Genomic DNA, 27134 nt, shown 5'->3' with positions numbered 1-27134 from the left:
CAATTCAATTGGGTGGCACAGTGGCGTAGTGGTTAATGGAATGCTTCCGATCAGCCAGCTGCAAGAGCGGGGTTCGATTCCAGCCACTGCCTGCAAGGAGTCTGCACATTCTCCCCGTGACTGCGTGCGTTTCCTCCAGGTGCTTCGGCTTCCTCCCATATTTCACAGACGTATGGTTAAGGTTAGTTTTGGGCACGCTACATTGGCGCCAGAAACGTGGCGACACTCGCAGGCTGCCCAGCATAATCCTTGCTGATTTGATTCGACACATTTCACTGTGTGCTTCAATGACATGACAAATAAAGCTCATCTTTAATCTTTGGCACTTAGGAATGGGCAGTAGATGCTGGCCTTTCCAGCATTTTTCATTTGTAAAAAATCTTGCATGAGCCAGGTTCATAACCAAGGCTCTGTCACAGACACCAACAGCATCATCTATTCCCAATAAACAGCCTAGCTATAACAGCTCTCCCTACACCGATTCCCTCACAATAAGAACAAATACCTTTTACTCTGCATGGATGCAAAATTTCCCACTGCAGTGTCCAAAGAGAAGCAAGGAGCAGCAAAATAACTCAGAACCCATACCACTGCCCTGTCGCGATGCGAGGCCTCAGTGGGAATACATACCCGTAATAAGATGCTCAACTGCTTCCTCTGGTCGTCCAGAGTGATGTTGGCTGCCCTCCATTGCTCCTGGATGTTGGTGAGCTCAGCCTGTAGGGCTGCCTCTGCGCCACTGTCCGCCGAGAGCAGGAGTTGCTTGCCAGCCTCCACTGTCAGGATGTAGCTCCCCTGTTGCCGCTGCAGAACCTTCTCTTTCAACTGTAAGAGAGAGGGAGAGACCAATTGACAGACACTGGGTACGAGTGCACCATCAGAGTCTGAGACACAGGGAGCTGATATCATTTCTGAACTAGGACAGGTTCAAAATGGCCAAGAGCCAAGGGAAAGAAATTCCATTATGCAGTGTAATGCAAAATGCTTACATTTATTAACTGCCAAGACTGCGGATCGTATACTGACAAAGTCTGGCTGTGGATTGTGCAAAATTCATGAGCTGCCTGGGAAAACTGCTCCACTCAGAGAGGGTGCCGAATGGTCAGGGACAAGGTGGAGCTGTCGTACAGATCTGGTGTCAGTGCAGTGACATGTGATTGACCGCACACATGCACTGTTGGATGGGATGCCAGGACACGAGATTGGGATAACATGAAACACCCGATTGGATGCGGGAATGCGAACAGGCCGATGGACACAGCTAAGCTAAAAAGGGACTGGATGCAGGTTCAATTCTGGAAAATAGCAAACTATTTACTGGAGGAATTAAGCATGTTGGGCAGCATCTGGAGCGGAAAGGAGCTGTTGCCTTTCCGACCTGAAACATCAAACATTCCTTTTCTCAAGCAGATGCTACTTGACGCTCTGAGTTTCCCCAGATGGTTAATTACTCCAGATTCCAGTATCTGTTACTGTTGATGGTGAGGACGTACAAGTACCTGGGGGTGCACCTGGATGACAGACTTGAGTGGAGCGCCAACACAGAGGCTGTGTACAAGAAGGGCCAGAGTCATCTCTACTTCCTGAGCAGACTGGGGTCCTTTGGAGTATGCAGGCCTTTCCTTCACAGTCTGCTATCGCCATTACAATCTTCTATGCGGTGGTGTGCTGGGGTAATGGCATCAACAGGGCTGATGCCACCAGGCTCAATAAACTGATTAGAAAGTCTGGCCCTGTTATAGGAGTCAAACAAGACACACTGGAGGCTGTAAAAGAACAATGGATCCTCTGGAAAATCCTGGCAAATTCTGGACAACACACATAAAAGTTGCTGTTCCTGTTCCTAGAGATGCTGCCTGGCCTGCTGCATTCACCAGCAACTTTTATGTGTGTTGCTTGAAATTCCAGCATCTGCAGATTTCCTCGTGTTTGCATTTTTCAATTCTGGACAATGTTTCTCACCCTCTGCATGCCACCCTGGCTGAACAGAGGAGCACTTTTAGTAATAGACTAAGACAGCTGCGCTGCTCCAAAGAGCGCTATATGAGGTCATTCTTACCCTCGGCCTTTAGGCTCTATAATGAGTCAAACTATAGCCGGGGAAGTGATGACCCCCTCCTGTTAGACTGTCTGAGGTAACATTTTGTTTTATTCTTTCTCACTTCTCTTCTCATCTTTCTATATTTGTATATCTGTGCACTTGTAATGCTATTGTGACACTGTAATTTCCTTTGGGATCAATAAATAATCTATTTATCTGCAGACACTTGTCTGTTTGAGGTACTGTAAAATGTTGCTAACAGCACACATTGGAATTTCTCTTCCTCAGCGCCTAGCCATTAAACACAATGACAAGAGACCTGCACGACGGTGATGCAGACTTGTTATTTGCCGAGCGCCGCCCACCTGCACCTCGTGGAGCAGAGTCCTGGCCTGTTGCAGGGCAATGGGGGTAGCACCACCCCACCTCTGCTCCAGCTGCTGGGACACATCCACCAACCACTTCCTCAGCTTCTCTGCCATCTCCTGGTACCGCTGCCACTGCCGGATCTGACTGTCGATGATCCCCCTCCGCTGCTGGGCACGCCGGATCACGCCTTGCCACTGGTTACTCAACATGGCCAGCTTCGAGTTGAACTCCTCCCTGCCAGAGAACGCGAGCAACAGCTGAGTTATCAATGAAACAGCACCGATTCATCACACAGAGCTAGACCACTCACTACACTGTACCCACACCAGATAGGTAAAGAATTAAGCAACACACACAAAATGCTGAAGGAACTCAGCAGGCCAGGCAGCATCTACGGAAAAGAGCAGATTCAACATTTCAGGCTGAGACACTTCAGCAGGTCCTGCTGAAGGGTCTTGGCCTGAAACATTGACTGTACTCTTTTCCATAGATGCTGCCTGGCCTGCTGAGTTCCTTCAGCATTTTATGTGTGTTGCTTCGATTTCCAGCATCTGCAGATTTTCTCTTGTTTAAGGTAAAGAATTAACATTAGTTCTTTAGCTCTCAGCCTTCAAGATGTTGACTTCAGGTGCTCATCTGGATACATTTACATACAGTAAGGATCTGTTCCACCACCACCCTTTCAAGGAAAGAGTTCCAGACCTCAGTCAGAATTGGGGGGAAAAAAAAACTTTCCACAAGTCTGCTCTTATCCTTCAACCATTCCGCTGAAACCTCGGCCTCCAAGTTGCTGATCTTCTTGCTAACTGTAAAGATATTTCTCCCATTGCATAATTTTAGATACTTCAAATAAATCTTCCTGCAATTACTTCAGATTCAGACAAAATAACCCCGTTCTAAATGGTTGTCATCATGACTAAGTTTGCCAGATCTGGCAACGCCTTCGTAAGTCTCCTCTGCAACATTTCTGATGTTACTGTGGATTGTGTGTATGGTGATCACAAGGGTGCACTGCAACCCTGCCTGTCTTCTCACTTACACCGTAATGAGATTTTGGTTGACCACCCTGCTCCCGTACATTATTTCACTTGCTGATTGGTTTCTCCCTGATCTGCTCCCTTCACTGTTGGGCTGAAAATGACTTGTCAATCAACTTCAAACCTGTTACCGAGAAACAAAGAGAAGCCATTCAGCCCATCAAGGACCTGTCAATACAAAGGAACAAGCCAAGGCCATTCAGCCCCCTGAGAGCCTGCTACCACAAGAATGGGGTGGGGAGAGGAGTACATTCAAGCACTGAACAACCTGCTACGGAGGAACAGGGGGAGGCTGTTCTTGCTTCAGTGAGCAGAAAGCAGTTTCATCTGGCAGGCGCTTTCGCCTCATCAGTCAACTTGACTGTGTCTGCCCAGTTCCACTGGGTGGCAGGGTCTTGCCTGCATGCGGGCGCTTAGTCCGCACAGGAGCATTGTTCTTAGGTGGGACGGCTGCAGAGACCAGAGAAAGGATGGGGTGACCTGTTTCATGTAGAGAAGGGGGAGTAGTGACAAATAGGAGAGCTGGTGAGAGAAGTGGGTTAGTCAAGGGAGGACAGGCTGGGGGTGGGGGAGGGAGATGTCGAGCAGGGAAAGGTGAGTGGGGTGGGAAGGGGGAAGACAATGGGAGAAAGGGTGTGGGGTAGGCAAAAGGGAATGAGAGTAGTACATGTTTACAGAGAGGAAGGGGAAGTAAAAAGGGGTAGAGGGTGTTAGAGGAAAGGGTTCTGCAGGAGGGAAGGGGTTAGATTTAAGATGCACCGTGAAACAGAGGAGACGGGCAGGGTGTGAGTGTGAGGAGAGCATGAAATGGGATCCTGAGAAGCAACAAGCCATTACACTTAGATCTAGAGTAAAACGCTTAAGAACCTCCAAACTGGATAATTGGGTATCACAAGTTAGAAATATTAAGCCATTTAATTTCTATTCTAATTAGTGTGGAAGGTTAAATTCCTGATGAACTGGATTCAGCTTAGCCACGTCTGAATTAATATCAGATACTGATCTAGACAAAGTGATCCCTCCAAAAGACTGTTAGTTGGTTTATTACTGCCACATGACTGAGGTACAGTGAAAAACTTTATTTGGCATGCCATCCATATGGAGCATTTCAGCGCGCCAGTACAAGAGGGAAAACAACAACTGATCAAAGTGCCAAGTAAGGACACTATAACTCAGCACTTGGACACCCAGCAATGGCACAGTGAGGAAGTTACCTGTCGTCGATCTGGCCCTGCTCCAGAAGACGCTGACCATCGCTGATGATGGAATGCAGGATCTGCTGACGGCTGAACATCTCCGCTTGGAACAGCTGCACCAGAACAGAGGAGAGCAGCGGTGGAGGGAAAAACAAACAGCTGATTGAGTCAGGTCATGTTGCTGGAATGCCAAAAGGCACTCAAAGTGTGATCACTTGTTAAACGGCTACACAGGAACTTTCACGCAGATGCAGTAAGTTCAGGCTCATACTCTTCTTGACATTTTATAACTAGAGTTGTTAATTATATAATTATAATTGGCCTCTGCACTGGGAGAATTATTCTCTGTTGGTTACTGAACTTCCTCTTCATTTTCCCCTCTCTCCTACTGATGTTCCCTTCTTCCTCAACTTTCATCGTTTTGTACTCTGCACTCTTTGTTCTACCGAGTCCCATTTGACTTTAACCATTTCCTTAGGCCATACATGCACATACATACATACATACACACACACACACACACACACACACACCCCCACCCGCCCACCCACCCCTCAGGTCTTTCTGTTCATGCACCCACTTTAGAGATGGTCTCTTTAGATTATATCACCTCTCCTTCATTCTAATGACGTGCACTCCTTTACCACATGTCTGCCCACCATCACTTCCAAGTCTATCCCCTTTCAGTTTGAATAAAGATGAAAATGAAATATCATTCATGAGTTACAATGGGAATGTCCACATTTTTACACAAGCTAACCAAGGGCAATAGAGAGTCAAAATTGCAACTGAACACTCCTGATCCAGACCTATCTCACCTGCAGGAGGAACAGCAAAACTCAGTGAGATGGCAACACAGGCCACCTATGACAGAAAACCATCCAGACTGTGCTCACAGAGTCCTGATACAAGCTCCCCAGATGATGAAGCTCTGTCCTGGGAATGTACCCGCTAATTGCAACTGTCTCCTACTTCATTACATTTGGTATTTTCTTCTTGGACAATGTACCCTGAGAATTTGGAAACTCCATGATTCTGACCCGGCAACAGTGCCTGGATGGCGACAACTCCCAAGCCAAGGATTTGGGGAGGAACTTTAGAAGTGGTGGTGTTCATTGCAAATGTCGGTCATTGTTACTTTCCCAGTGCCCAACCCTTTCAGACTTGCCTCGTGTGCTCTCTGCTGCTCAAGAAGATTCTGGTAGTTTCCAGATATCTCCACTGCCAGCTTCTGCTCCGTGTGAACCAGGAACTCCATCCAGGTTTCGCACTTCTCAAGGAAGGTTTGATGCTGAAGCAGGAATGCCTGCAATTTACTGCAAGGAAAATTCAATTAATTTAGAAAGGAACCATAAACTTCCCTCTTTGTCAGGTGCTGCTCTGTGAATCCACTGTGCTTACAGAAAGGAGTCAACTTGTAAAGCCAATGTCTTGTTTACGCTTATGCCCCGAGAACAGACTGCTGACCAGGTTATGGATGAAGGGCACGGGATCTGGGTTTTACCTGAATCTTTCGGTGGTCTGCCCAGATATCGAAGACCAGTATCTGTTCAAAGTCTGCATACGCTTAATCTCCTTGTCGTTGAGGGGTAACCTGTACCCCAACTCATTCAGACGATCCAAGTCAGGAACTGTACTACTGAACCTCAGCATCTGGACCTGCAAGATACACAAAATATCAGAAAATAGAATGACCACTGTTCACCCTCAGACTGAAATATCAGCAAAACTTAAGGATTCATTTTTCCGAAGAGATTATTTCAAATTTTAAAGGCTAACAAAATTTCCAAGAGAGAACCTCAGATCAGAAGAGTAGGGCTCTGTGGAGAACGGAAGGAAGTTTTACACAATGGGGTGTGGTTGGTGGACTTCTGTGTTAAAATGAAGGAGGTATTAGTATGTTTATGTAGAAGACTGGCTGGAATTTGCCATCTGTGGATCTTATGCTGATTTATTTAAATAGATGTAAAGACTTGTTGGTTCTCGATAAGTCATTAGCTCCTCGACATTTCTGAAGGGCCAAAAGGCTGCAGCAGGGAAGCCTACACTTTTATTCCACCTGACCCAATGGTAAAAGCTTGTTCAACTTTCTGCACGAGACCTGCATTGACCTGTTTATATGTGATCACATTGCTGTGGTTTGAAGCTGTGCCACACGAATTGACAATAAACTGGACTGGTCAAAAAACACTGAGGCTGTCTACAAGAAGGGTCAGAGCCGTCTCTATTTCCTGAGGAGACTGAGGTCCTTTAACATCTGCCGGACGATGCTGAGGATGTTCTGCGAGTCTGTGGTGGCCAGTGCTATCATGTTTGCTGTTATGTGCTGGGGCAGCAGACACCAACAGAATCAACAAACTCATTCGTAAGGCCAGTGATGTTGTGGGGATGAAACTGGACTCTCTGACGGTGGTGTCTGAAAAGAGGATGCTGTCCAAGTTGCATGCCATCTTGGACAATGTCTCTCATCCACTACATAATGTACTGGTTGGGCACAGGAGTACATTCAGCCAGAGACTCATTCCACCGAGATGCAGCACAGAGCGTCATAGGAAGTCATTCCTGCCTGTGGCCATCAAACTTTACAACTCCTCCCTTGGAGGGTCAGACACCCTGAGCCAATAGACTGGTCCTGGACTTATTTCATAATTTACTGGCATAATTTACATATTACTATTTAACTATTTATGGTTCTATTACTATTTATTATTTATGGTGCAACTGTAACGAAAACCAATTTCCCCCCGAATCAATAAAGTATGACTATGACTATCTACCGTACTGTGCAAAAGTCTTAGGCACATATAGGGTGCCTCAGGCACTTGCATAGTACTGAATAGTCAACGTACGGCAGAGAGAGAGAGTTTGTAAATCTGACCATGTTGGGAATGGTGAGAATAGAGTGCCACGGGAGGGACGGGTGGCAGAGGAGTGCCAGGGGTGGGCAGGTGGCACAAGTGCAAACATACCCAACCCTGAGAAACCAAGCAAGGGTCATTTGATTCCAAACAACAGATTTATTGATCATCACAGAACGTCTCTCTGGTGCTTCTCGCTCCTATCCCTCTCTCTTCCCCTCTTCCCAACCATTATTCCCCTCTCCCTACCCACTTCCCACTCTCAGTCCACAACAGAGAGCCAGATCAGAATCAGGTTTATCATCACTCACAGATGTCATGAAACTTGATTTTTTTTTTTGTGACAGCAGTACTGTGCAATACCTAAAATTACCACAATACTGTGCAAAAGTCTTAGGCACCCTAGGTATATGTATACACATACCAAAGACTTTTGCACAGTACTGCAATGTACCAAAGCAATAGGGATTCTTCAGACAAAACAAACGCCTTTTCAAGACGATTGCTAAGAGTTTGGAGGCGAGATGGTTTGAAAATCCTGCTGTTCCATCAATGCCTGGAGTAAATACTTCTGGCCCAGAGGTACTGGAGATCAGATGAAAATCTAACCCTATCATTTACGAATTGTAAAATATTCCGCTCTGTCAAATTCCTGCTTCGCCTTACAATGCAGACTGACTGAAGAACTAACAGGAATGCGCAGTGTTATTAGCAATTCAAGCTGTCACCCCCAGCATTACAACAACTCGTTCCCAAGAAAACAGAGCTCGGTACTGCCTGCTCAAAGATTTCCACTTCCATCACTTTGTACCTGCAGAGCAATTTAGGAAGACAATCAATCGCAAATCAATAACATAATTACATCATTAAAAAAGTTACACGCACTAGTTTTAACCCTGAGAGTTAAAACTAGTGCACAACGGGGGAAGAAGCAACACAAAGAAGAAAAAGCATTTCAGGATGTATATTGTATACATTTCTCTGACATTAAATTCGACCTTTGAACCTTAAAGCGAAGCCCGCTGCCTGCAGGCCCAAGTCTGTGTCTACTGAAGGCCTGTCTTGGGGTTAAAGAACTGTCTGTGTATGAGTGTGGGTGGGAGGGTGGAATGGGGATGCCTTTGCTGTTGTTTGTTTGTTGCTTGCTGTGTCCTGTGTCGTTCTGTCGAGCATTGTGGGTGTGCTGCCGAAATGTGTGATGACACTTGCAGGGTGCCTCAGCACACCCTCAACCATGTTGGCTGATAACACAAATGGCACATTTCACCTCATGTTCTGATTTACACGTGACAAATAAAGTTGAACCTTGGCTAAACTTCAGTTAGAAGAGACATGTCCACAGTCCCGGACTCTAATTTCAAAGGATTTGAAGGAATTGGAGAATGCAAAAAAGGCGATTTACACTGATTGAAGAATGGCAAACAGCACTACAACGAAAGAGTACGGAGCAGTGGGACTTACTACCCACATGGCCCTGTTGTAGAAAGTGGACCTAGAGCACTCTAAGTGTAATAAGATGGAAAGGAAGAGAAGGACGTGTTAATGGAGTGAGACAAACATGTGACAGAGCAATGGTAAAGTTTCTGTGCAGTACATTTGATGTCATTCTATGCTTGTCCCAGAAGTACAATGAAACACAATGGGCTGGGAATTCTTGTGCAGCACAGGAAAATAGTGCAGAACATCATGGAATCCAGGATACCTTTGTATGCAAGTCTGAAGTTCTGAAATTAGCTTAGAGCAGGCAGTTGCATGAAACTCATGTTGGCTGCTGACTTGTACTATACAGTCCTTGGCATATCCACGTCCCGAGGATGGGGCTGGAGGGGGGGGGATTAGGAACCGAGGCCCATCTGGTTCAATGCCATGGAGTGTGGCACGTCTTTTTGAACCGGCCTTGGTGCTTTTTCCCCACTAACCTTAACATGGCCCTAACTGCACTGGGCCCTCACTCTGCCAGGACTCTGAGTGAACTGCACCACTAAGTCTGCCTCTCCCATCACCCCAACCACACGTCTGACATTAATGTTCCTTCCTAACAGCCTAACCTTGACAACCCCACAAACTCTAGCAGACTCCAGCCGAGCTTCTCTTCACCCACGCAACCCCCTCCAGTTCTCCTATAACTGCACCCAAAGACTAACCTCACCCCACTTCAACCCTTGGTCTACCTGACCATAGGGCTAGGGGGAGAGCCTTTATGCCTGCTTTCCTGTGTACAGCCCATCTATCTGCCAACATCTTATTCCCTTAAGAATACCGCTGTGGTATTCATGCAGAAAACGAACAGAGTCCCAACACAGCAGTGATTTAAGACAACTTGTTAAGCATGAAAGAATTCCTACAGCACTGGTTTTCAACCTTTTTTTTAATGCCTTAGACCAATACCATTAAGCAAGGGGTCTGTGGACCAATGCTCCCTCTAATTTGTAATGGCCAATGTGCACAAAAAGTTTAATTTTTTTGCCCAGTGACAACATGTGTGCACCGAATAATCTCTTCAATAAAAACAGCATTAATAAGCCAGCTCTAAAATCTGCAGATAAATCATCACAAATTCCACGCTGTCAACACGGTCCACATCAGAAACAGGAGAAGGAAATGTGATGGTGTACGATCGTGAAATATAATTAATGTGCCAACAAGGTACAGGGTGACAACCTTAGGTGTGCAGTTTAAATTCCTTTGTGCGCTAGTAGCAAAAGATGTGTGCGTGTGCACACGGCTTAGAGGGACCATTGCTGTGGATCCCAGGCTGGGAACCCCTGTCCTGCAGCAATAAACACGACTCCAGCATTCGCAGTCTCGTGTCTCTCCGAGGAATTCCTGCAGCCAGATCCTGAACCTTAACCAAACAATGGCAGGATTTTTGTTTAAGTTAAAGATATTTCTTGGTAAAGAAACTAGAACAGAGAAACAAATGAGCTTTCACGACTGGCAATGAATCTGACATCCTGCCTCATTTTGCTTTCTCGTGGCTTCCTGCCAAAGACCACGCTCAGTACCCTCAACATTCTGGATGGTACTTAGAATATATATACACTGTTCAGTAACTGTGAGGACAGCAATGCGATTAAAAAAAACAACACTAGATTTACAGGGTCAATTCCTCATCCTGCCACCATCTGCCTGAGAAGCACTGCACACAAGGAGTGGAAAATAAAGCTGAAATGGCCAGGCTTCCTCTTCCAGCAGAGGGTCAAACGGGAGAGGTTTTGCGCAATATTATTAAGGTCAGCTTCAAGCACTAACAAGGTGGTGGTGTGGGACTCACTTTCGTTTGATTGCAGAAGCCTTGAAACACAGCTATATGACAAGGGAAGGCACGACAACGGAAAATCTAATCCTAAACCGACAAGAGGGAAATGCATGCATTCACTTACAGCCACTGATTACCCGAAGCATAAACAACACAAGGGCAAGGGACTTACTTTCAGCTCCTCCATTCTGTCCTGGATTGTGGTTAGGTCAGATGATCGATTGGGATCCTGCAACTTCAGCACCTCGTCAGCTTCGACAATCCACTTCTCCAAGGCTTCCAGTCTCGTGCTGAATGCTTCATAATCTTGAATGCCAGCCTACAGTGTACAATGTTCACTGTCAGAGTGATACAGTGATAGAACTTCTTATTAGCCAAAGACATTTTCCCTGGGTGGAAATTGTTTACAAAAGGGGGCACAACTTTAAGGTGATTTTGGGGGGTGGGGGGAGATGTCAAAGTTAATTTCTTGACACACAGAGTAATGGGTGTATGGAGCATCCTGCCAGAAGTGATGGTTGAGGGAGATACATTAGGGACATTTATGAATCCCTTAGATAGGCACATGAATGAAAGAAAAATGGATTGTTTATGTACAGGAGAAGGATTGAACTTAGAGCAGGTTAAAAGGTTGGCACATCTTGGGCCAAGGGGCCTGTACTGTGCTAGGTTCTATGTACATGTCTCAGTGACAATATCCTTGGCCTTCAGGGATCTGTAGATACGTACAGCAAGGTATCTCCACTCAACATCGCATTATACATTCCCTTGTCTCATTTACCCTCCCCTAATACATATCCTCACACTTCCAGACCGAATTACATTTGCCATTTTCCTGCCCAGTCTGCTGCTGTCTGTCTGGAAGTCAATAGCCATCTTTTCCCTTCACTTATCACAGAGGCTACATTTGATACATCCATAAAGGTCCGATATACACACCACAAGAAGAGACTGCAGAATGCTGTTGCCGGTGGCTTTCCAATCCATTACTGGCCCTTGCTTCTCGACATCCTTACTGCTTTCTGTCCTTACTCCTTCCTCCCATCCCCTTTTACAGCTGGTATCATCCACAATACTCGTTCTACACTCGGTCAGGGTTATCCATCACTTGGCCGATTGCTGTTTGTGGGACTTTGGTGTGCAATACCCAGGGGGTGATATTCCAAATTAACAAATGTAATTCAAAAATACCCAAATGACTGGAATCATTGCAGGACCTACTGAGATGATAAAAGCTGTTTCTTCAAAGCAGTTGGCCTCTCTTAAATGCAGCAGCACCAACAGCCAGTAAACCAAATTTCATACCATTTGTGCAATTTGTTAAGATAATAAAAATACTTTGTTCTCCAGTTTCCCTACAAATAAAATCCACGTTAAAATCAAACAAAAATATGTGCAGAAATAGAACTATGGAAGATACCTGGAGCACAGCCCTCTGTCGGCTGAGTGCCTGTTCCAGAGAAGGCAATCGCTGGGCTAGCGACAGCCGTTCAGACTGAATAGTGGCTGCCGCTGAAGGGTCCACCTGCTGTCTCAACTCCTCTCCGAGCTCCGTGAGAACGTGGAGGGAATCTCTCAGTGTTCCCAGCTCCACCAGCAGCTCCTGCGGTGGGAATGATTAGAGTTTCACTTAAGCACATTGCCCAGTATAGATTGGCACATCCAGTGGCTCCACGTCACCTACACCTGTTCTAAATGCTGCCCAGGCCCCTGAGGGCAATGCCACAGGAAGAGGAGGAGGATATTCAGCCCCTCAACTCTGTGCCACATTCAATTAGACTAGGGCAGATTTGAATCATTTACCTGTCCCTAAACTACCCTAAATTTGGGAAGTGTCAGTGGTACTGATCTCAACAGCTACTTTGGGCAAGGGATGCCTAACTTCCAATAACTTTTCTGTAAGAAAACAGGTGACTGTAATTCTGAGTTTATATATATTATTATGCATGTTGCCCACTTTCCGATAGTGAAAAATGGACAGAATACTGGAGAGGTGCCCTGATCTGCGGGTATCATGAGGTAGTTGATCAAAAGTAGCACATTCTTAACAGAGTGTTCTGAAATGAGAAGTATTAATCCAAGAAATGGAAGAACACGCCGTGGCTTACAGATAGCACTGCTGCCTCACGATTCTGGGGACCTAGGTTCGATCCTGACCTCGGCTGCCATCCACATGTAGCTTGCAGCCAGTTCCTTCCGCTTCTCCAGTTTCCCCCACATCCCAAAGACACGAAGGTAGCTTAAATGGCCACTGTAAGTTACGCCCCCCCCGCCCAAGACAGAGACAGCAAAAGAACCAAAAGAGAGATGGTGGGCATACTAGAGGGAACAAACTACAGAGGTGCAGGAACATAATGAGGGTGAATAGGATCACTGAGCTGAGAGCTAGCAGAGACCTGAAGGGCCAAATATCCTCTTCCTGTATCGTTATTTAAAAAAAGATCTGCAGTTAAGTCATTTGCATTTCTCTATTATTGTAAAAGCTCTTACAGTCAAGCTTGCCATGTGGCAGGGGTTCCTAACCTTTTCTCAGCTGCGGACTAATACCATTAAGCAAGGTGTTCATGGACCCCAGGCTCGAGGGTGGCAGCCTGCAGCAAGTCTGGATATTGTGAACGTGTAAGCCTTGGACAAGATCACTGAAAGATCAGGCTGTCACTCCCGTCGGCCATGCCTAGGCTTCTAGTCTCACACATCAAGCAGTGAAAAGTGTTTTAACCCATGGTCTGCTCCAATCTGAGCACAGAGTGAGGCTTTACTCTGACAACGTGCAGGCACAGACATACAACTTGCTCTCAAGGTGTGGGCTTCACCAGCCAGCCGGCATTTACTGCCCATTCCTGGCAGTCCTCGAGAAGATGGTGATGAGTAGCGGCCTTTCGACCACAATGGCAACGCCAGCTTCACAAGGCTGTTGGGTGGACTCTTTCTGAACAGTGACCCGATGACAAAGATGGACTGTCAAAGTATACCCAAATCGGGAAGGAATGAGATTTGGAAGGGTTCTTAGATGGCATTTCTATGACTTGCTACCCTTGTGGTCATGATGTCACTGCCTTCAATAAGATCCATTGTGCTTACGTCAGAGTCTTGGATCCACTTTGTGACCTCCTCATCAGCAACATCCCTACTTGCAGCTTTCTTAATCAGCTCAGTGCTCTTCTCCTCCTGCTCCCGCAGGGTCACTGAACACTGCCCAGAGCAGTTCCTGTACTTCTGCCAGAGCTGCAGCAGAACCTTCCTCGTGTATAGTTGCTCCACGATGTCCTGAAGCAAATTATTCCAGCTGTACATTTGAAGTCAAAGGAATGAGAGTGGGTCATTTAGAAGCACAGTAACTCATCTGACTTTAGTTTAATTCATTGTGATTATGCTGGGGTTCTGAATTGCAACTTGTGTTCAGATGGGACCATGGACAAACGCTCAAGGCATTCCTTCTTCCTTTAAACCAGGGGTTCCCAACCTTTATCATGCCATGGACCAATACCATTAAGCAAGGAACCCACGGACTCTGGGTTGGGAACCTCTGCTCTCAACAGAATTAGGTACTTCCTCATGCCATCCTATCCTACTACACTAGTCTCTTCCCCACACTTCACCCCATCCCTCCCAACAGATCCTAGAGAGGCAGCAACTCCTCCCTTACCGAGATGTTTGTTAAATCAGTAACTACCATGTTCTCCTTCAACTCCTCCCACCAGTTCAAGACAAATATCATCACCAAGTTCAGAATCTATCTCAGCCCCCTTCATCCTCACCAACAACTTGAATTTAAATGCCTTGAATGTTGTAGAATGGAGAATTTTCAGTAACTACTGGATTACCACCCATTCATCAGCTCCCATGATACCCCCCTGCATACTTCATGGATGCTCTTGCAGTTGCGAGCACAAAGCCTGAGCAAGTGGAAAATGCCTAATGTTGTTCATACAGGAGAAAAGTTGCTGGCAAGTGACTTCAATGCTGCAAAGTCTCTAACAGGATTAAGTCACCTGTGGCAATTTATAAACATCTTACTAAAAGATAATGGACAATGAGTGTCATTCTTAGGCGACTTGAGAGTTTACATACTTGAAGACCTTTCTAATCATCCTCAGTTCACCACTGAAGAATTTCCCAAAAAAACAGGAGGTATGGAGATAGTTACATGTAGCTAACGTACTAGTTAATTTTGTTTTATTTCAGACAACAATTACTCAAGGCAGTGAGCAGTGTGATGAATACAGATTCACTAGTGGTCAATAACAATGGCAAGTATACCTCTCTGGACATATTTTTAAAAAAATCAATCACCTAACAGGGAGAATTACATAAAGGTGACAGGTTCCTTTCCCCATAAGATTTTGGCCACCTTCTGACATCATTTGTTCCCCCTAGTGACCGTGTACAATTAACCAATTTTACTGACCCCCCCCCCCACCGCCATAACAGTATTTGAGGTCATGACCTTGTATTGCTCTCTCCATGGGCTAGAATAGGAGGCGTGATGAGTGTTTAAGATGGAGAGGAAAATATTCTGCAATGACTCTTGCATATTTATAGGAAATTATCACATCCGCGCTCCAAAGCAACAGTCAAAATGAGATCCCAACACAATGCTGCTGAAATGGGTAATTCCACCTTTTTCTCCTAGAATTATTTAACAAGCAGCTTCCATTGTACTCTGCTGCAGTATTCAGAGAACAATGGCACTTCAGGGAATGCAGTGGGGCAAACAGGAGAGATGTTCTTGTCTGCTAACTCCCGATCCTTGATGTAGTACTTAATTCTGTATTCCCATGGGATGCTACACATGCTCGGTCAGAGATGAAACCTGGTAAAAAGTTATCAAGCTCTTCGATCAAGTAAATTAGAGGGGAAAATGTACTTTGACCAGCAGAAATTTCAAAAGGGATTTGTCAAATATTTGCCACGAGTGTGATGGGAGGAGCTGGGAAACTTCCTCTTGCAAACAGTGTGTTGTTCAGATATGCAATGGTTGTGTAGAAGCAATGGTGGAAACAGAATCTATTGTTGCTTCTAATGGAACTGGCACAGCTCCAGGTTCAAACCTGACCTCCGTTGCTATGTGGAATTTGCATACTCTCCACATTACCTCACTGCTTTCCTCTGGTCTCCTGCCATATCCCAAAGGCTAAGGTTAATTTGCATTTGTAAATTTGCTCTGGTGCAGAAGAGCTGAAGAGTTGATGTGGAGGTCAGGAGAACAGGCTACATGAAAGATTAGTCAGGGAATGGGAGATGGATTACGCTTTGTGCAGTAATACATACACCACAGACCAGATTGTCTTCCTCCTACGTCATACGGAGAATGTGACACATGAATGTATAGTATAGTTGTTTCAGAGAGGAGCACAAGGGGAGAGAGAGGTATCTCATAAATGCAATAACACTCCACATCTTGCAGAGAATGTGGAAGGAGTTGGGCAGAGGGTGCAAGGAACAAGCTGTCAGAAGAAGTGGTTGGGGCAGATATAATGACAATATTTGAAAGACACAAGCAGGTACATTTATAGGGATGTTTCAGTGGGTGAAGAGCCTAGCACAGGCAAATGGGACTCTTGCATGGGCATCTTGGCTACCATGGATAAGTTGTGCTGAAAGCCTTGTTTCCTTGCTGAGTTACTACATCAGCACAAAGCTGCTTCTCAAGATTGGCTGGGAAGTATACATTGCCTCTTAGCCACTTTTTTTTTTTAAATACTTGTCCATGGAATTCTTACCTGACATTAACTTCATTCAGACTGGTATTCAAAAAGCTGTGAATAGATGATGAACACTCCTTTAGCAGCTGCTTGGTGGCAGAGCCGAACTTCTCCAGGCTGCCCTCTGACTTCTCAAGCTCCTCTTGCAGGTTCTGTCGAATATTGTAGCAGATTGCATTTAAACAAGACAGAAACAGAACAGAAAAACACTACCACGCAGTACTGGCCCTTCAGGTGATGATGCTGAGCTGACCTTTAAGCCTACTCCAGGATTAATCGTGGTAACCTGGAGAAGGGGTCTTCAACAACACAGGTAATAGAAGCAACCCCCCACAGCTCCCACGACGTGGGTTCAATACTGAACTCAGGTGCCGGGTAGAGTTTGCACATCCTCCTTGCGATTGTGTGGATTTCTTCCAGGTGCTCTGGTTTCTTCCGCACTCCAATGGTGTGCCAGTCAGCAGGTTTAATTTGCCCTTGCCATGTAGGTGAATGGTAAAATCTGGGTGGTGTTTATGGCAATGTGGGAAGCAGTAAACAAGATTAGTGCAGAATTAGGGAAGTTGATGGTTAGTAGTGACTTGGTGGGCCCCAAGGCATCAATCAATCTCTGAAGAGAAGATGAAAATGATGGGAATATGGGAGAAGACAAATGTTCATCAAAACAATGAATACAAAAGGCCACTTGAGTTTTCCTTATATGTAGGCCAAGTGCAAAAAAAGTAAAGCTTTGTGCAAACTGTTTTGCCTTTCAATTGATACAAAATTTCTCAACTCAAATTATCTTGAAATCCAAATATAAAAGAAACAAAAAGGTAGAAAACTAAAAGGCTTAGATAGATATTTAAAACAAAACACGAAACAAAATTGTTAATAATAAGAATTTATAAATCTGGCTTTTTGCCTTTTGCCAGAAAGCAAATGACTGAGGTCAGGATGGTGAGTGAACTGCACTTTCGAGGGTGAGGTTGGAGGGAGGAGGGGGATGATGGAAGAGAATGCACAGAGTTGTCTGCAGGGCACACGGTGGAAAGTCAGCAAAGACACCAGAAAAAATATCCTCTTCTGCTAATTTAACATGATCAAAGTGATTACTTCTGGCTACAAATACAGCATGTGCATAACATTACTGTAGAATGCAGGACTCGTAAAGAAAAACCATTTTGATGGCTTTAGTGGAGAAGATACATTTAACAGTAAGGTAGGTAAACAGAAACAAAGATAAGAATAAGCTAGGGCATAGGGACCATGGAAGAACCAATTGCCCCAAATGAACCGATGAATTCAATTCACAAACATCGTTTCATCCCAATTGGCACATCCTCCGTTCACATCTGATTTAGAACTTCAGCAGGAACCAGAGTTACCAAACAATTCCGCTACCCTGGCCGAGGTAATTAAATTGCAATTCAGCTGAGTGAACAAGTGGAGGCGGCCTTACCTGTAGATTGTCCACCTGGATCTGCACAGCTTCCAGAGAGCCAGTTAGCAAACGGAAACGAGACAGGGAGTAGCTGGCCTCCATCAATTGCCTGTTAATCTCTTCATGGGCTGCCCTGTAAACAACCCACTGGTCCAGCATTGACTGCAGCGCAATTTTCAGTTCGCCAACCTAGAATACACCATCAACAGTGATTACAGCTCCTCTGGGTAAAGACCACATGCATGAAGCTCTCAAATCAGGTCACAGAATAAATATTTACCTGAAAAGGACTTGAATGACATACCCTTAATGTGACAATAAGTGCTTTCCCCATTTTTTAAGTCACACAAGGAAAGCACTCTCTCCCCTCCTTGCACAACCCTTCTGCACAAAACAGCAGGGATTAACATGCTAGCTTTCACATTTAGCACAGACATGTGGGCTCGGAGTGGGCACCTCTTTTGTTACCCCAGAAGGGATCTTTAAGCAAGGTAATATCCCTTGGCTTACTTTTGGTGAAGGAACCCTCAAGATTTTTCCTCTTTTGGTTGTGGACGAAACGGAAAAGAGAACATTTACCATCCATTTGAATACTTCAAGCATCCCACTTAGGCCAGTGGTTACTGGTGATTCAGGATCCCATTCTATCAAGGGCATTGTGAACCAGTTAGACTTGTACAAATCAGCATCCCTATGGTCATTTTTCTGGTACCAGAATTTTTGAAAATAATTCATGAATTCTAGTAAATGGTCGAAAAGAATTTTTTTTTTTTTTAGTACTCAAACAATGCATTTTTGGTAGCTGTTACACTTTATTCTACATTGTTATTGTTTTATCTTCTTCTGCCTCAATGTACTGTGTAATGATTTGCTATGTATAAACAGTATGCAAGGCAAGCTTTTCACGGTATCTTGGTACATGTGACAATAATAAACCAATACCAATCAGTTACTATTATCCAATGACATTCAATAACTATTATACAACAATGGTGTAATTACAGTGTCTTTCACAGCCAGACCTTGAGGTCACGTGACATTCGGTCCACTATCATTTCACTCCAATAGAACACACCTTCCCAAAATCATTCCAACATTCCTACCTGGCGATCCAGGTGAGCCCAGGAATGATTGAGCTCTTGCAGTGTATCCATAACACTGCTGGAGACCTCATCATTCTTGTTCTGGATTAGGAGCAGACCACTTTGCTCAACCTTCTCCACTTGCTTCTCTTTCATTCGGACCATATTTTCCAGTTCCTGAAAAAGAAAAAGCACAACATTTACAGCACAAAAATAAGTCACAGCTTCTGTGTGTACAAGTTTCCCCCTCCCACTCTACTTACATTGTCTCTGCTCTCAACATTCTTTCTCACTTCACATCCAATCCAGCTTCCCTTGAATACATCCATGGTCCAAACCAGGTTTTACCCACCCCCTGAATAATGTTGTGCCTGAATTCCTTAGCAGATCTATTAGTGGTTTATCTCATAGACGTAGTCAAAACAAACCAGATCGGTTTCATGCACTGAGCAGATAAGGTGGCATCAGCAGAGACAGAAACAGAGTTGACAGTTCAGGTCAAGGACACATCCTCAGTCATTGAAAAGCAAGAAAAAAAATAGTTTAGGTTACAGGAAGGTGGAGATGGGAATGTCCGCAATGGGACAGAGATCAAAAAGCTGCCAAGATATTACATTACTAGAACAGCTTAAGGTTGAAGACAAAAAGCAAAAAGAAACAAGATGGGTACAGCCACGGTTGTAAAAAGGGAATAAAATGGTAGCGACATAGAGGATGGAAACAGGACCTGGGCCCCTGTATTCAATCACCCATTTACACTAATCCAACATCAATCACATTTTCGTACTATTACCTAAAATTATTAAATCTCAAATCAAGTCCAGAGGGCTTCAATGCATTCAGATGGTAGAGAAATGCTCCTTGGCCTAACGTTGGGCATTGCTGGAGCAGTATAGGTTAGTGCGTGAGCAGAAGGAAGAATTTAAAAAATGGTATGTTTCCAGTGGCTCAGGTCCACTCTGCATAAATGAAGAAAGCCGTTCTTCAGAGCAGCTACTCGTCTGGCATTTGGCTTCTCTCACGTGGAAGAGGCCACACCATGAACACTGAATGCTATATCATAAGTTGGAAAAGTTTTTGCCTTTTCCACTGTTTCTGCTCAGTCAGCTGAGTGTTTCCAAACTTTTCTGTTTTTGTTTCTCATTTCCTGCATCTATACTTTTGTTTGCTCCCATCATATTCAAGACTGCTTGTTTCAGATGCATGTCATGGGGAGAAACTCGTAAATATCAGTGGGATAAAATTCAATTAGGGAAATGATGGAAATGCTCAGCAGATCAGGAAGCATCTGTGGAAAGAGAAACGGACTAGAATCCTTCATCAGTGCTGAGAAAAGGGGCAGTGAAGGAGGACCAGACCACAGAACACTTATTTCAGAGTTCCAGGGTCTGTAGTCTTTAGTTAGATTTTCAAAAACCATTAAGCAATGCACTAATCTTCGCACGCCCTGTTCCAATCGTCAAAGGAACTGAATATGAAATGGCGAGTGAAGTTAGCAGCTAACACTGTCTCTGATTTAGTGAAGTTCTTCATCTCTCCCCACCCCACTCCCATCTATCTGCATCCCTTCATAATGTTATTCTGTTGAGAGATTTCTACTTTCCCTTTTAGAGAAGATTTTCCAATCATTCCTAAAACCTAATGAGTTCTCCTGGGTACAAAGAGCGGTGAAGGAGCTGAGGATAAAAGTGTAGAGCTGTTTTGTATACTCTGGATACAGGGCTGTGCCCTCATCCAAGTTACAATATTGTGCTGAGGGAGGCTGAAATTATGCACAGATGACATTTCAATGACAGGCTACAGGATAAAGAAATGGATGAGGAAGTGATGCAGCTAGAAAGGCTGCTGTCATACAGCCCTGGATATCAACATAGGATTGGCAAGAAGTTGATAGACCAAGTCCTGCTTCCATGGCTCTGAGAAAGTAAGATTGTTGGGATTTAATTCCTTACCTGGCATTCTTTCAAAGCAGTATGTACAAATGCAAGGTCACCGATGGAATGCCACTTCTTTACTTTTTCTTCCTGAGCTTCAAACCAAGTTTTCAAACATTGAACATTATTCTCAAAATCTGTCCACGATTCCAGTGAGCCTTCTAACGACCTAATCTGGAAATTTAAAAAAAATTACAACCAAATTAAACCTCAGTTTAATGCACAGTCACATTGGACCCAATGAGAAGTTAATAACCACCTTCTTGACCCATAAACACAAATCGACTTTTCTGAAGATTTGTTTTTCTAGTTCTAAGCAGGTTAGCAGGACCTGAACTTACTGCCCATCCCTATCTGCCCTGGGCTAGCCACTTTCTAGAACCTCTGCAGTCCTTCTGGTGGAGGCACTCGCATGTTGCTGTTGAGTAGAGTGTTCAAAAACTGAACCCTAGCGACAAAAGAGTAAGGGTGATGCTTTTCCAAGTGAGGGCTGGGTCTGGGTGCAGAAATTACAGGCGGCTATGTTCCCTCATGCCTCCTGCCCTTGGGCTTCCTGACAACAGAGCTTTGATAGCAATGGTGGGAGAGCTTTATGGAAACAGGCATGGGTTTTACACTTCCCCTTTCCCGAAGGTTGTAGGTACAATTCCTACTCCAAATATTGAAGCACTTTGCTCCCATACAGCGCTGAGGAAGTGCTGCTGTCCGAGATGCAGCTGTTTGATGGAAGTTGTTAAGCAAAAGCCCTGCTCTCTCAGGGTTTATGCGAGTTCATTGTATGGAAATTTGCTGCTGTCTTACCTACATAGCTTTGAGATAGAGACATGAATGTGCTGGGAATGGTGGGATACAGGCAGAAGAGATTTAGTTTAATTTGGCATCGTGCTCAGCACAGGCATCATGGGTGTATTGTTCTATGTTTAGTAGTACCGATGACTGCATTTCAAAAGAGACTACTGGGTGTAAAACACTGGCAAAAGACTAAGGTGCAAGGCACATCCATCTCTTTCTGCTTTTAGGACCCCTGAGACCGTCTTGGCTGCAAGCACCACCTATCCTAGTGCTCTTACTCTGGTGTGAGCCATTGTGGGAAAGCTGTCAGGTACAGAGTCATTCAATGCTTTGCGTTCTCCACTATTCAACTAGGTTAGGGGTGAGTTACTTTATTTCTGCAGAATATTATGCTCTTTTAACTTTCCACATGCTGACTGGGACTCCCATCCTGTAAAAGGTCTGGATGGGAAAGAGTTTGTCAAATGTGTTCAGGAATGTAATCAGTACATAGAAGTCCCAACTAGACAGAATGTGATTCTAGAACTTAGGTAATCTCTAAAGTAAGGACATGTTCAGTACAGCATTGTGGGCCGAAGGGCCTGTATTGTAGGTTTTCTATTTTTCTACGCACAAGAAAAACCCACCAATGTCAGTTTCAAAATTTTCAACTGAACTAGTCTCAACAGCTTTTTAATGAGAGGGGGTTTCCAAGTTTCACAACCTTTGTGTGATAAAGTGCCTTTTGACATTACTTGTGAAGCTTGTTTGAAGATTATGCCTCTACCAATACAGACAGTTCAAAATACATTCATTATCAAAGTATGTATTCTATATATAACTTTGAGATTTGTGTCCTTACAGGCAGCCATAAAACACAGAACCCAAAAGACTGCCAAACATCCAATGTACAGAAAAATGTGGAGATCCTCTCCATCTCACTATCGTCATCTTTAATCAACTTAACCGATTTGATCACAGTCCTTGCAGGGCTGTGGTGCAGGAACGGAATGTGCTCCTGACAAATGGGCCAAGCTGGAGCTTTCCAAAATGAATGCACAAGGTCTGCCCTTTTGTGTTTCACCACACTCAAGAGAAGGACTGATATTATGTTAGCCTTGCTCATAGAACATACTGCACAAAAACTGATCACTTCATCCAACTAATCCACACTGGAGTTTAAACTTCTGCTTAACCTACTTACCATTCACCTTTTACTCAGCCTATCAACACGTCACCTTGTTCCTCTTCTCCTCCTACGTTCATCTCAGATCCACTTAACCTCTCCCTGAACAGAGCTCTCCCACATTCTACCTTTCTCCAGATAAAGAAGCTTCTTCCAAGTTCCCTGTTTGAAACTCTGGTTTTGCTCTTCTCCACTAGTGAAGATGCTATAAATATATCAACATATTTCACAATTTTAAAGGCCACAAATTGGACACCTCCTCAAGTCGGGGTTCATCTTTTCCTGACACATTAAAACTTCGCAAATCTGGTGTCACTTTTAAATCCTGCTCGTAGTTTTCTGAAATTCTACAACAAGAGCGGTAATTGTCTCTGCTGTGTCATATTTGCAGCTTCTCTCTGTGGACAGGACCCATCTTTCTCCTTTTACGGCTAAAGTGGATGACGTCACACTGAATTCCATCTGCCAGCTTGACTAACTCACTTACTGAGCACGGTCTTGTCACATTATTTGTTCTTGTTTCCACTTGAGTGTACCGTCAAGAGCTGCCCCTGTTAGCATGTGCTCTATTTTATATTGTACTATAACCTCCCACATCCATCAAAGGATTAAAAATCCCTTTTCGAGGTACCTGTACAAGACCATCCAGCAATACCCTTTGCAGGTTATTAATGTCTTGTGATATAGAAAAATGAGCAAGGCCAGCTAGTTCATCCAGTCCATCCCATGTTCATGATGTCTTGGAAATTAAGAGCACCACACTTCATACTCCTATTCTGTACTGTAATTATCTGGGAGAGCCAAAACCCAAGATGAAAACATTGAGTATTTAAAAAAAAAAGAATCCTCAGGGAAGCTCCTTCGGATGATGAGAAGTGTTATGGGGAAATGTGAGATTCCAGGCGTTACCTGCTCAGTGATGAGAAGTGTTATGGGGAATGTGAGATTCCAGGCGTTACCTGCTCGGTGATGAGAAGTGTTATGGGGGAAATGTGAGATTCCAGGTGTTACCTGCTTTGGATGATAAGAACTGTTATGGGGAATATGAGATTCCAGGCATTACCTGCTCAGTGATGAGAAGTGTTATGGGGGAAATGTGAGATTCTAGGTGCTAACCTGCTCGGTGATGAGAACTGTTATGGGGAATGCGAGATTCCAGGCATTACCTGCTCGGTGATGAGAAGTGTTATGGGAGAAATGTGAGATTCCAGGTGCTAACCTGCACGGTGATGAGAACTGTTATGGGGAATGTGAGATTCCAGGCATTACCTGCTCGGTGATGAGCCCTTGCAGCAATTGCCACCTCCTGTTCATTACTCCCAGGCGCTCAGCAAAATCTGTTTTGTCACTGCGCTTGCTCTCCACATCATGACTGCTGATTTGCAGCACCGACTGATTCACAAAGTCCACAGTCAGCTGCTTACAGGTCAGGTCGATCCTGAAAGCCTAGAGAGTGCAAAGAAGTTATTGTGTGGCCAGTCTATCAATATCATGGGCCCCAAGATACAAACAAATTTTGTAGTTGCAAATTAACATTGTAAACTTATTGTCCAAGGTATGAATTCTCAATCCCGGGTTTCAAATTCACCTGCTTTAAACAATCCATTTTTTCTCTGTCCAGATCAGAACTAGCCATTTCTGCTAGTCATCCATGAGATTCTAGCTCAGTTTTCCTCTCCCCAATGGAATAATCAGGCCAGCTCAGCATGACCCACTGTCATGCAAACAGAAAAAATAAGCACAATCACCTTATAAGTGCCAAATTTATCTCACCCCATCAGTGATATTTCCTTTGCTCTATCCATCCCTCTCTGAAACAGAAGACCAATCTGATTTTTCTCTTTGCAGTTCTGATGATGGATCTCCGACCCAGAACTGTCAACTCCATTTCCTCCACAGATACTGCTTTATCTGCCAAGGGCTTTCAGAATTTTCTGGTTTTATTTCAGAAATCTAACATCTGCAGGTTTTTTTGATTTTCACCTTCCCATTTTTCCATCATTGGATGGTAATAAGTAAAGCATCAGGCACCTCTTTAGCAACCTGAACTCTGCTCAACACTTGTCAGGAACCTGATGTAAACCAGGTGCTCTGATGGAACCTGATGTAAACCACGTTCACAGGTCAGAAAACTGATGTAAACCACATGCTCTGATGTAAACCTGATGGAAACTGATGTAAACCACGTGCTCTGATGTAAACCAGATGTAAACCACATGCACAAGTCAGGAACCTGATATAAACCACGTGTTCTTATGAGCTTATCATCACTGATAACCCAGTCCTGTCTAGTTTGATAACATGACTGCTTCTGTGGGTCAAACTACATCACTGACCACAACATACCCTTACACGTAGAGGATTTTACCTATCGAACCATGTTGTTAAGGGGCTTTGCTGCATTGGAGATCGAGCATTACTACAGCAACAACACACTGCCGTAGTTCCAAAGCAACCTTTGTCTGCAACTCAAACTCAAGCATCCTGGATTTTGCAACGTAATTATTTCTTCCACATCATTAGCTGATGGGTTCAAACCCCACTCCAGAGACCCAAACCCATAATCCAGGGTCACTCTTCTGAAGGGCGTATTTTCTTTTGGATGGGACTTTAAACCAAATCACATCTACTCTTTCAGGTGGGGCTAGCTGTCTCATGGTTAATGCTCAGAAGCAGCTTGGGAAAATCTCCCTGTTCATAACTTGCGTTGACAAACAACATCACAGATGACCTGATCAATTTTACATTGCTACTCCTTTGTAACCTGCTGTGTAGAAATATGGAGCCACAATTCTCAGAGATGCAAAGCATCTCATGGTTTGCAAAGATCCTGACGAAACCCCAAACACGTGATAAACTGGAGCACAAGTGCACATTCATCCTCACCTTGTACTTGCTGAGGTATTGCTCTATCACCTGGGAACCCACTGCACTTTTGATCTTCTCGCTATCCTCTTCAATAATTTGATCCATCATGGTGATCCAGTTCATGAGCTCATTGATGGCTGTGCGTGAAGGTAACTTCTCCATCTGAAGCTGGGAAACAAAAGAGATTTTCATGGTCCGTGACTGTCTTGTACTTAATCAGCAGCACCAAACTTCAAACAAGAACACACTAAATCCCACAAAAGGTGGAGTATGCGGTTCAGTAAGTTATTCTAGTTAAATATTTCTACTCTGAAACAAAACCAGATCCACATTTAGTCAAATGCCAATAACTTTTTACTGCACTAGCATGCTTGTGCAATTTTATTTGTTACCTTCACCCCACAATCATATCAGTCAGCTGCCCACAAAAATAGATATTGCTTCTCATTAGTAATAAATACCAAAGTATCAGAAAGTATAATATTGCCTTAACTAGAACTAAACGCTCCATTTGAATTTGTAACTGAAACAATCAAGAATTCTTTCCATGTCCTTATACCAACTGAAACCGATTTTCCTGCCACATCTCTTACCCAATTTTAATAGTCTAAAAGACCACTATCTTTTCGCCTCAAACTAATTCAAATGTCCCACCACTGCCTATGTCTAACTCAAACTGATCAGAGTCCTGCCCTCTTTCTCTAGTCTACAAAAACACTAATCTAACTCCACTGCCTGCCTCTCTCTCTCTCCCCCTCCCCCTCTGTCCCCCCACCCACGCTCTCGAACATTTCGGGGGAGAAATGCTGCAGGAAGCAGGAGAAGCCAGTGTCCTCATAAAGCAATGATTTCTGCTCACACACACCTACCATTCAAACTCTTCAACCAAACTAGACCTCAGCCAAATCCCAACTCCAAGTGCCACATAGATCTCTCCAATACCTGATGCAATTTTTCCTGAACCAGTGGGATTTGAGTGAGGAGTTCTGCCCACTGACTGTCGGTCTGGGCCAGCCCAGATCGCAAGGCTGCTGTGTCCACCTTCTTAAGGCGCAAAAGCTGATTTCCTCTGCTCATTACTGAGGACTTGAGAGACGACTTGGTATCAACCTCCTTCGAAAATTCCTGTAAACAAGAGAATTGAGAGAACACTTACAGAATCAATTTCTAGACCATTAGCTAAAGGAACAGTGATATCCAGTACCCAAGGGTTCACACAATGGCAAAATAAATCAGTCATTTGCAAGCTCTTACAATCGCAGAATGACACAGCACAGCAAGACAGCAAGACAGCATTCAGCCCATGACAATTTTTTCATTGGTCAATTCTATCGAGTGGAATTGAAGATTACACTTATCCTCAATACGGCTTTCAAATACTTATCTAATGCTTTTGAAATTTATA

The 27134-nt window shown here is 44.2% G+C and overlaps 1 protein-coding gene across 12 annotated transcripts in view; it reads right to left on the bottom strand.

Annotated features, from left to right (window-relative positions):
- The window catches only part of syne1b (spectrin repeat containing, nuclear envelope 1b), a 500086-nt gene that overhangs the window by 94161 nt on the left and 378791 nt on the right, over positions 1 to 27134 (bottom strand). For 11 of the 12 annotated variants that reach the window (XM_072265605.1, XM_072265607.1, XM_072265609.1 and 8 more), the window contains 15 exons: positions 26672 to 26854; positions 25748 to 25897; positions 24131 to 24307; positions 20923 to 21078; positions 18992 to 19147; positions 17907 to 18077; positions 16484 to 16617; positions 13842 to 14046; positions 12181 to 12363; positions 10933 to 11079; positions 6148 to 6302; positions 5812 to 5959; positions 4662 to 4756; positions 2407 to 2644; positions 631 to 825 (listed from right to left, as the gene is read on the bottom strand). In XM_072265605.1, the coding sequence (XP_072121706.1) occupies positions 631 to 825; positions 2407 to 2644; positions 4662 to 4756; positions 5812 to 5959; positions 6148 to 6302; positions 10933 to 11079; positions 12181 to 12363; positions 13842 to 14046; positions 16484 to 16617; positions 17907 to 18077; positions 18992 to 19147; positions 20923 to 21078; positions 24131 to 24307; positions 25748 to 25897; positions 26672 to 26854 (2493 nt within the window). Of the gene's footprint in view, positions 1 to 630; positions 826 to 2406; positions 2645 to 4661; positions 4757 to 5811; positions 5960 to 6147; positions 6303 to 10932; positions 11080 to 12180; positions 12364 to 13841; positions 14047 to 16483; positions 16618 to 17906; positions 18078 to 18991; positions 19148 to 20922; positions 21079 to 23820; positions 23831 to 24130; positions 24308 to 25747; positions 25898 to 26671; positions 26855 to 27134 lie in introns of those variants that run through there. The other variant, XM_072265617.1, reaches the window with a different exon arrangement.

This window comes from Mobula birostris, chromosome 8, assembly GCF_030028105.1.
Source record: "Mobula birostris isolate sMobBir1 chromosome 8, sMobBir1.hap1, whole genome shotgun sequence".
In the NCBI taxonomy this organism is placed as follows: Eukaryota; Metazoa; Chordata; class Chondrichthyes; order Myliobatiformes; family Myliobatidae; genus Mobula; species Mobula birostris.
The sequence above is the reverse complement of the archived record's forward strand: the minus strand, read 5'-3'. Positions and strand labels throughout refer to the sequence as shown.